General features: G+C 43.0%; 1 protein-coding gene across 5 annotated transcripts in view; it reads right to left on the bottom strand.

Annotated features, from left to right (window-relative positions):
* Positions 1-4,983: 4,983 nt before the first annotated feature.
* KCNK5 (potassium two pore domain channel subfamily K member 5) overlaps positions 4,984-10,603 on the bottom strand; it is a 60,898-nt gene continuing 55,278 nt past the window's right edge. For 2 of the 5 annotated variants that reach the window (XM_039532200.1, XM_039532201.1), the window contains exon 5: positions 4,984-10,555. In XM_039532200.1, coding sequence (XP_039388134.1) covers positions 9,747-10,555 — 809 coding nt within the window. In that variant the 3' untranslated portion in view covers positions 4,984-9,746. The remainder of the gene's footprint in view (positions 10,556-10,603) is intronic. The other 3 variants (XR_005596858.1, XR_005596857.1, XR_005596856.1) reach the window with 3 other exon arrangements.

Below are 10,603 nucleotides of genomic sequence, written 5' to 3'. Positions count from 1 at the left end.
AAACAGATGCAATCAGCAAATGCCTAAAGCTATAGGACGAAGTAAGGACTCTGATCAGCGTAGACTGGCACTCTTATTTTCAGTGTAGGCCTGTGCTCCTTTGAAAGAAGAGGTGATGCATTGAGTACAATTAAAGGTAGAGTGCACTGTACTGCAATACACTCTAAGGCAGAATGACAGACAAGTTTGGAGATTCTTTGTTATTTCTCAAAAACACTAGAGTTGGTTGTGGGGGGCGGGGGGAAATCAACATCTTCCCCCAACAAAAAATTATGGGGAAAAATACCCATTTGAATTTTCTCAGTAAAAAAAGTTGTTTTCTGTGAGAAATTTTAAAACATTTTAAAATGAAACATTAAGTCAAAATGATTTTTTTTTCAATTTTTGGAAATCAAAAGATTTCAGTTTTACCTTTTCAGATTGCTTCCCCTCCAAAAATCCAAAACCTGAAAATGGAAAACTGATATTGTTTTGGTTTCCAAAAACTGAAAGAAATTTAATTTCTAAATTATCAAAAAATGTGTTTAATTTCAAAACATCAATTCAAAATTGAAAAAAAAGTTTTGAATTTTCACAGTTATACAGTTACTCCAAACAACTATAGACTTTTCCAATAAGAAAATTAGAATATTTCATCAAAATTTTCCTATAGAAATGCCAGTGTGAACAAAAACTACATTTTCTGATGGAAAAATAACGAAGAGTCCTTGTGGCACCTTAGAGACTAACAAATTTATTTGGGCATAAGCTTGTTGTAATATATATACTGTTTACTGTATTTTTCACTCCATGCATCTGATGAAGTGGGTTTTAGCCCACGAAAGCTTATGTCCAAATACATTTGTTAGTCTCTAAGGTGCCACAAGGACTCCTCGCTGTTTTTGCTGATACAGACTGACACGGCTACCACTCTGAAACCTGATGGAAAAGTTTTTCAGTCAACTTTTTGTTTTTTTGACTCTAATAATTATCCTACAACTAGTCTGATCAATATTTTTAAAATATAATCTTTTTTAATATTGTCTTATCTGGGGTCTTATACCATTCTTGACACCATTGTATTTGAGTAGTTTACACCAGCAGCAGATAAAACATGTGTAAACCCGCAGTCCTCTATGTCAACAGGATTCTGTCCAGAAGTAAAGCTCAATTTGGGAATTTGAACATCAGAGAAAGCGCTTCCAGCCTAGAGTGACTCAGCTTGTTTTCAAAGTTCTGTTTCTGGAAGATGGTCTCTCTCTCTCTCTGAACTCTTTCTGCTCCCACTCTTCCTTTTGGGATTATCTTTTACCCCTTTTTATCTGGAATTGTTAATTTCTATGGGCCCTGAGCCTGGGTTTTGTATACATTTATAGCTGGTTTGTATTAGACACAATACTATACCCTAAAGACAGGATTTGTTTCTTCTCTAGTTATGATGTGAAACAAGGATAGCCCATCCTGGTGCTGATCACATGATGGGACTTTTAATATCCGCTCCACCCCACACCCTTCGGTGGACTTCTACTCCTCTCTCCCCCAAGTTGGCCAAAAAGGCTTCTTTCAGTTTGATTTTCTTGAGAGTTTAGGGCAAGGGTGGGAGGAAGGAACACCTAATTGAGCAATGTTACAAAGGCAACCTCTGTTCTGCTGGGAGCGTGCCTGCACATGCGTCAGCAGAAATGGTGCCAGATGCCATAGGCAGGCTGGTGTCTGTCAACATGGAAATTAAACAACATTCCCCCAAATACTTTAAATATCCCAGGCTGTGCAAGGTCTACAGGCAATATTTTAATCTAGTCACCACAGGGTAAACAGCCAAAAGGACCTATGGAAAAAGAGGGTCTGAAAGCCTAATATCAGTATCAAGGGATGTACACTAGGACAGAGTAGGGCAGACCTCCCGAGTCCCAGGTTTCATGAGATGGTCCTGCTTTGACCCACAAAATTCCCTGTCTCGGTTGAAGTGGCTCTTGTCCCGGAGGGTTGGCTAAGTTCAGCTGCCCTTTGCAGCCAGGCCAAATCTGTATGCGCTGTGTCCCCATACATCGGGTCGCAATGCCTTGAACGGGGAGCTGAGCCCAGCCAATCCTGCAGGACTAGAGCTGCTGCAGCATGGGGTGGTTTGCTCTGCAACTCTCCTCCCTCCAGCCAGCAGGATCCCTGCTGCCTTAATGTTGAGAGGAATGATAGGGTCTATAGCTTCTTCCTTTCCTCCCACCTATGTTCGTGGCTGTCAAGGGTAGGGCAGCTCCTCAAGTTACACGTCACAGGAGCAAGTGTGTCGGGAGGCCAGGGGATGCTCCCCTCATTTATAGTGTCACCAACTCTCAAGATACCTTTGCAAGTCATGAGATTTCAGCAAGGGCTGAATAGAGCCAGTCCAGTGAGGACACCAGAAGCTCCAGCCCTGTGGAGCATTTCAGCACTGGTCGGGAAGAGGGGGGAACCCATCAGACTGGCTGGCTTCTCCACAGCCCCTGCCTCCCCCTCCTCCACTCTCAGGAGCCAACGCCATTCTCACAGAGGCAAAGACGGGAGAGGATTGGGACACTGTGGGAGGGAGGGGGACTCACTGGAGGTGCGGGGGAGGCAGTGTTGTTCCCTGTCACGGTAGCAAGCCCGGGATGCAGTGAGCCATCAGTCAACGCCACCCTGCGGGACCCTCCCCTAGGGCTGGGAGCTGTTTGGGGTCCAACAGCTGTGGTTGCCAGAAATGGACCTGATGCCACTGCAGGGGAGGGACCAAATCAGGGCTCTTTCTGAGGTGCAGCCTCTGCTCTGCAAAAACCCTGGACATTTCATGTTATTTGAAAAATTCCACTGGCTAGAGGCTCAAAAAAGAGGCTATATCCTGGAAAACCCAGATGTATAGTAACCCTAATTGGGAACAGAAAGAGCCCTCCTCTCCCTCCTGTGAGTAACAGGGACAGCTCCTCTCCCCTCCCTCCCTGCAACACCCATCCTGGGAAGGGGCAGAGGGGACTTTGCTGCAGCCCCCCCACCCCGACCTGGGAGAGGGGGGTTAAACAACTCTAGAGCTGCAGGAGGAGTAGAGAGGAGGCAGAGAAGTGGGGGAAACTGAGGCAGGATTGATTTGGGGGTGAGAGCTTCTGCCCTAGGGGATCAACATCACTTTTTGGGGGAGTTGGCAACACTAATTGACACAGAGTGGGGATGGGCCGCGGGAGTTCAGAAACTAAAAAGACAGACCCAAACCCTTTTTTTTTTTTTTTGGGTAAGTCTCAAGATTTAAGGTCTGACTCGTGATTTTTGAACTGTTGGGGTAGGCGATATCACATTCCTTTTTCTTTCACTGTGAAAGGGACCTCTAACCTGCCCTGAGAGAGACACTGCAGCAGCCACCTCTTCTTCCTCACAGCCATGTGGGAGCAGTAGCAGGAGACAGAAAAGAGGCAGCCTGGATGCCTGTTCCTCATCACAAACCCAAGAACCCCAACTACTCTCCCAGATGCCTGGCAGCTTGTGATGGGAGATCCTGGGGAGCTCAGGGAGCCTGGGGTCAGTACTGGGCTCCTCACCTTGGGCCACCACTACACCATCATCTCCTCCCAGCTGTTCCCTCCTGGCTGGGCTGCAGCATGGGAGCCGCAGGAGCTGAGACACAAAGGGCAGATGGATATCTGCACAATGGCTCCAAGTGGCCAGGAGGCACAGCCACAAGCCTGATGCCTGCCCACAGCTCAGCTGGATGGATGCATGCCAGAGAACCCAGCTGAAATGCAGGCAGCTGCGAGAAGGCTGTCCAATGTGTGAGTTTCACAGGCCATACAGGACACCTGCCAGCCCTGTTTATTATGGACAGGGTTAAATTTTCCTCCCATGTCCCTCTTTTCATCACGTATGCAACCAAAATAAAACCACATTCCTCAGTAGTTACACAGAGTTCAGGCATGATATGTAGGATCAGCTCCCTCATTCACACTCTGGCTCAGAGTGTAATTCTACCTATTTGCAAGAGAGAGGGGCAAAGTCTAATAAATATTGCACTTGCATAGTAACCTTTCATTCAAGGGGTCTTACAGCGCTATGTATCATCCATGTTTTACAGGAGTGTGAACACTAAGGCAAAGAGGTGAAGTGACTTGCTCAAAGATATATGATGAGTCAGCAGCAATCAAATAGTAACTAGATCCATGGCCCCGTTCTAGCCACTAGACAACACTACCTCATAGCAGCAGGGATGCCACCACAAACATTGACAGGAGCACATCCCCAAACTTCCACGCGCAAGGCTGGTTAGGCCCTTTTTGGGAGAGCACTCAAAAGGAAATCACCAGGTGTTACAGGAAGTTGTGTCCAAGATTCCAAAGGGTAAAACTTAACCCCACGAGTCAGAACTTAACAGTATTCCAGTCTGGCACTTCCCGTCATCAATAGCTAGGTGTTAAATAGCTGGAGTGTGCCATTGGGTATGTAAATATCATACACATACCTATCAGGCCATGTTCAGACTTGGGTGCCTAAAGTTAGGCATGTACAGTAAGTGGCCTGATTTTTACCCAAGTGTCGGTCACCCCATCTCCCACTGATTTCTATGGGAGCTGCTGGTGCTCCACACATTAAACTGCTGGAGACAGAAAAGTGCCGTTAGGTCTTCTAGCCCATTCAATGGCCACCGTAAGATTGTTCCTACAGTTTTAATACAGGGGGGTTTTTTTTGGTCATCTACCTCCCATTCAGACATTGTGGAGTAAAAGATCTGGAGAGCGGTTGTGGGTACACAAGCATATCCATATGACCTTTTGGCTAGCCTTCCAAATGCTGACCTCTGTTCCAACATGCCTGTCTTTTTGACAGACTTTGCTCCCTCAAAGTGCAGTGTATTAACTTACAACTTGCTGTATCAGGGCCTTAGCTTTCTGAAACAAGACCAGCCTTGTCTGTGAATTGCAATACAAATGTATAGTGTCATAGAAATAAGACTCAGTTCCTTGATACCTCTCCACTCCCCTCCCAATTATGACTGGAGAAAACAACTTGTACATTTCACATTTTATTGCAAAATATTAAAATAAATTACATTTGACACAGAGTTATCCAATATTTACATACATTGTGATTCCAGTGACAATCACCAAACAAAGAACAAACAGATGTTGTATCTGTTCATGTGACGGAGTGACAGAAGTGAGATCACCAGGATTGTACAGACTAAAAATTAGGGGCTCTTTTACATATTTTATATTTAAGTTAAATGCATCAAATTAGTAGACTGAAGCCTAGAAGGCAAGAAGAGTATAGAAAAGATAGAGTTCTCAGGCTCCTATTAAGGTCAATAGGTTTCTGTATAACTTTTTTGTTCCTATTTTACTGAGAATGTTGGTATATTTTTTATCTGTACCACTCAAATCAAATGGAGAAAAAAAATCATCTCTTATGCAGTATGACAAGGTGTTTGTCAGTAAGCATTGGTTTTGGTTTAAGTTTTGTGGCGTCCATTGGCAGCAATGGATTCACACAAACCCCCGGCACTGGAAGAACACGGCTCTTTTTTCTATTACTCAGCAGTTTCGTACCAATGTTAGTCTGCCTGCCAGAAAACACACACACACACCATTGAAGCCCATTTAGTCACCCTCAAGCCAGTCTAATTGGCATAAGACAGAGGGGAGAGCAAAGTGGAAGATGAGGCCACCTTGTCTTTTTAATTTGGATGTAGGAACAACATTTTAAAACACAACATAAAGACCTCGTTGCAACCGCCAATGCCTTTTACAACATTGGATCATCTTGGCAAATGGAAATCAGGCATGAAAGGGGAAACCATGCTCAGATTTAATGGCCCAGAAGTGGCTGGAAATAGGTTAGCAGCTGGAAGGATTCTCCCCATCCCCCACCCCCACATCTATATCTGCCATAAATTTGTTTTTTTATTAAAGTTCGCAGCTGACCCACATAATCCCACCTATAAACTTAAATTATTGAGGAACAAACCACAGCCCCAGTTCACAAACCCCAGTGAAATTCTAAATGGTGGCAAACAGTAAACTTAAGTTTCCTTGAACTACTTCACATTATACAATTTTTTCCCCAAGCAGCATCTGGGAATTGAAACTAGCTATAGGCACTTTTATGTTGAAGAGCTAAAATACTGGACACGCTTCTGATTCATTACATGAGAATCAAAGGGCAAGACGACAATGCTAGTTAAGGCCCCAGGCTGTTGCTTTTCTTAAAATGTGGAAGACGGGTGGACAAAGAGGGCTGGCTATCTTAGACCTCGAGCAATTCTGAGATGGCACCAGATCTGAAAAATGCTGGCGGGGGAGGAGGAAACCACCTCTTCGGTTTTGTGCTGGCCCTCTGCAATGTACCAATTAAATCCCAATTAATCTTCAGGTGCAAAGCAGGATTTAATTGCTGCACAGCCCTTGTGCTGGCCCACTGCAAAGAGTTGAATTTTGCCCAGTAGCGTTACAGTAAGGCACGTGGGTGGGTTGACTTGAGTGAGATGTGTTTATGTCTCAAAAAAAGAATTCTGCACTTAGTTCCAGGAAAGTTAATCAGTACCTGAACATCTATGGTGTTTATAATGTAGACTTTTATATTTTATGTTGGGAAGGTCCAATTGAGGGCCTCGTCAGCAGCTTGGCAGAAGGCAGAGAGCTGCACCTAACTTGATAACATGAAACAGACTACATCCCTCCACATCTTTAAAGACACAGCTGCAATTTGATATGGAGATCGTGCAACATTCCATCTCAGTCAGAGCAGCCAAGAGAAGTGTCTGGGTCATGTAATTTCTGTACTAAAGAGGAGCCACATTCTAAAGCTCCATGGACCACACTTTGGCTGCTCCTCTTCTCTACTTAACAGAGAATACCAAGCTGGACTTACTTTCTCCATCTTTTTCAGTGTCCCTTTCTGCCTTACCCTAACACTGCATTAACTGTCACTAAAACTTTGATCTTCGTGTCAACAATGGAAGACAAGCTGGAGAACAAGAATAGTTTTTTGGAGTGTTTTGTTTTGTTTAAGTGATGTGCATTTCTTTAATGAGAATATTAGACTTGCCACAGTAAAAGTCACACCTCTATAAATGGAGCACTGCCTCCCATTTCTTATGGTTGAAGAAAAAAACCCCAAAAACAGTGGCATCAAGAAATAGTTATCACCCAAAACCCTCTACACAAGGAGGCATACCTGAGGGGCTTGGAGTCATGATGAAAGGCTGTGAAAAGAAAACCTTTCTAGTACAGACACTCATTCATTCCAGCCTGTTGCAAATCTGATCACCTAGTCACCAAGACTCCAAAAAGCAGTAAAAGTATGAAATTACACTTTGAGTTAGAGTCTCTCTTCAGCTATAATATTGTAAAGGTGGAATAACCGCTGCAACCAATAAAGTTAATTCCACATTTTTGCCAACATTTTTAACAGCGCAGGATCTTGCCCTTTGTTACAATTAGGTTACACACCTTCATGAACATAATACAAGTTTCCATAAAGCAATTAATATAGACATTCCTTGTTTTACAGTAGGTGGCTTCAGAACTTCTTGTCAACATGATATCTAACTGGAGTGCTGGGGTCCCACAGTTTCTCCTCCTAATGTGTAAGGAGACACCCATGATTCAAGCAGCGGTCAATATTTACAGTTATTAGTACATTTAGTCATTCAAGATTAGTATTACAAAATTCCACATAATCCTTCTCACCGAGTTCTAGAGGCAGCAATATTTACCTCTCTCCTTCCCAAATCCATATATTTCAGTTTTAATTGTTCTCTGAACTTTCAACATTTCTAGGGCATCTTGGAATGATTTAGATACTGTAAAACAAAAACAAAAGCTTGCCATTTTAAGTCCAAAGATCTTGACAATTCTCTGTTCTAAAAATACTTTGGATACTGGGACAGTCCTTTCCCCTCCCTCAGCACACCCTCCTCCGCAGTGTCCCCAGTATCCAGAGTAGCAGCACCTCTTGCCAACATGTAATTAAGAGCTCATTTGAGAGAGTTTTACATGGTGTATGCATGGATATTTTTTTTTAAAGGGAAGAAAAATATATTACCATTTTCTTTTTACTCTAAACATCTGGGGTTAACATTTAAAAAAAAAAAAAACAGCCCATGTGCCCCACAACCAATCAAAAGCTCTAATTGGAGGCAAGAAGTAAAATTTTCAGATATGCCCAAGTAACTTAGGAGCCCAAGTCCCTTTTTCAAAAGTGACTCAGACTCCTAAGGGCTTGTCTACACAGAGAGTTAGCATGAAGCAAGCCAGGGTATAAATCTACAGTGCACTCGCTCGGTGCACACTAACTGGTCAAGTGGACCCTGCTACAACACAAAGTTCCACAGTATGCTTTCATATGGGAATATGGCAAAGCACACTAAAGAGATTTTAGTGCATGGTAGTTAGCATGCAGCAAACTAGCGCACTGTCGATTCACATTCTTATCTGTTGCGCACTAATCCTCTGAGTAGACAATCCCTAAGTCAGTGGCAATTCTGAAAATTTTACCCATGTCTACAATTACGCAACCTTCTTGGAAGTAGGGTAGAATAACCATTGAATACCCAAGTGGGTCATGCTTTTAAAAAACATTCAAAGTGTGACTGTTTTTAAAACCATCTCAACTTCAAGTCTAATCTGAAGTATCAAGTTGGGGAGGTACAGCAAGAGTTTCTGAACCAGCGATAGTGATCATACCGTACAGGTTTCTGTAACAGCTCTTCAGGTCCCTTTGACAGGCATTGCAACATTCAGACAGGATCTGATACCCAAAAGGTGATTTTACTCAAAAAGGCAGTTTAACTAAAACTTCATCTGTACAGACAAAGTGTATTCAAGTATTTTCTCTAAAATATGGACAGTGGAAGGACACTTTCCATGTAAAAAGTCTGTCATATCCTTTGTGCTCCTCTTTACTTTGATCACGGTGGCTTCCTCCACACCTTCTTCTTGCACAGGTCTTGGCTGCTGGACACAGTGAACTTTAGCCACAAGTGCTTTTCATGTCCCTAAGGATGATTTCATCCCAGGTAGGTTCTTGTTTGCTAAGCAGGCTCTCTTTAAGTCAGTTCCTTTGGCGTTTTTTTAATTTAATATTTTGTTCATAAATTCACGGCTCACCATTTTACTAATAGCACTGGCATAACCCAGACAAACACCATGGTAGCTCTGAAGCTTCTTTACTCACCCCTGCCAATGCACCTCAACTCTGATCTTAAGTACATCCTGCTATTCCAATCCCAAGCTTCTCTTGGAGAGAGACTACCAGTTATGCCACATCTAGTGGTAGCAAGTTGATGTGTGGCTAGGATAAGACCTCACACTTGTTTTCACTTGTGAGCTAGGTAGGACTCGAATCCAGCTTTCCAGAGGTGAGAGGCTAGTGCAGTAATCTAACATGTTCTATATGCCTAAACCAGTTTGTCTGCAACTGTATAGGTTTACACCCAAATGAATTCTCCCATGAAAAGCACAATTAAAAAAAAATAGGTCCAGTGTAACAACTTTAGTCATTTCCTCCCACTTTCTTCAAGAACTAGAGTCCCAAGAGGAAGCAAGATGCCTCAAGCTTTAAATTGTCATCTTGCAACTGTTCTAACGTAGACAAGCAAAGCTGATTGGACTCCAGAATGCTAACAACTGTTGATGACATTAAGACATAGGAGGTTTTTGGTTTGGGTGTTAGAGACAGGAGGTGCTAGCAACAAATCTGCCTTCCTCCTGCATAAATTTTGAATAGACAGTATTAACCACCTTCAAAAAAACTATGCCAAAATGTGTGCTGCTTCATGTTGTAGCTGTTACATTGTTTACTGTATTGTACACATTCATCAGTTGTTCATAAGGCACAGAAATCTCCGACTCATTACTGGTAAAGGTAGATTCATCAGAGGATGGGAAATTCACCAGTTTTTTGGGAGTCTCAGGTTCCTCTGCAAGATTGTCATCCATGGAGGACTTTGAAGTTTCCTCATCATCTGAAAGATCTTCTTCCTCATTTACAAAATTTATATTGGCACTCTCAAAGATTAAGGGTCGGTAATCTCTGGAATCCCAAACTTCCCCTTCTTCCTCGCTGATCCGGTCCAGCTGGTTTATAAACACGGTGCCCTCCAGGGGGCTGTCTCCAGTGCGTTTGTCATTTAGGTGCCTCATGATGTGACCGTTTTTGAGTCCTAGGGAAACGCTGTCATAATCGAATGATTTGCTCTTTGTGTATGTCACCAGGGCATCCTTGCTGGCATTCTGGATATTTGGTTTGGCATTTTCTGCTTTAATCATTTTGTCATTGGTTGTCTTCAGAGCCTTCTTCCCAATCTGCTTGATGAGATCATTGTACGTCTCTTCCTTCTTGGAAAGAAAGCTGAAGATGTTCACATCCTTGGAGCTGCCCATCTGATGGGCTTTTTTAGAGGGAGAGTGATTTTCAAAGGACTCTTTCCTTTTTTTCCTCCGTTTCTTGATTGCTTTGTGGACTTCCACAAACATGCTGACCTTCCAATTGACAAAGAGTGAAAGCCAAGCTAGGCCCAGGTAGATCCATAACTCCACAAAATATCTGTAAAGGGCATGGTAGTTCACGTCCGGGTTTACACCTATAATGAATTCAAAACAAGAAAGGTTATATAACAACAAGTATATAC

Source organism: Mauremys reevesii, linkage group 3 (assembly GCF_016161935.1).
Source record: "Mauremys reevesii isolate NIE-2019 linkage group 3, ASM1616193v1, whole genome shotgun sequence".
NCBI lineage: Eukaryota > Metazoa > Chordata > Testudines > Geoemydidae > Mauremys > Mauremys reevesii.
Note: the sequence above shows the minus strand (reverse complement) of the source record. Positions and strands in the feature narration are given on the sequence as shown.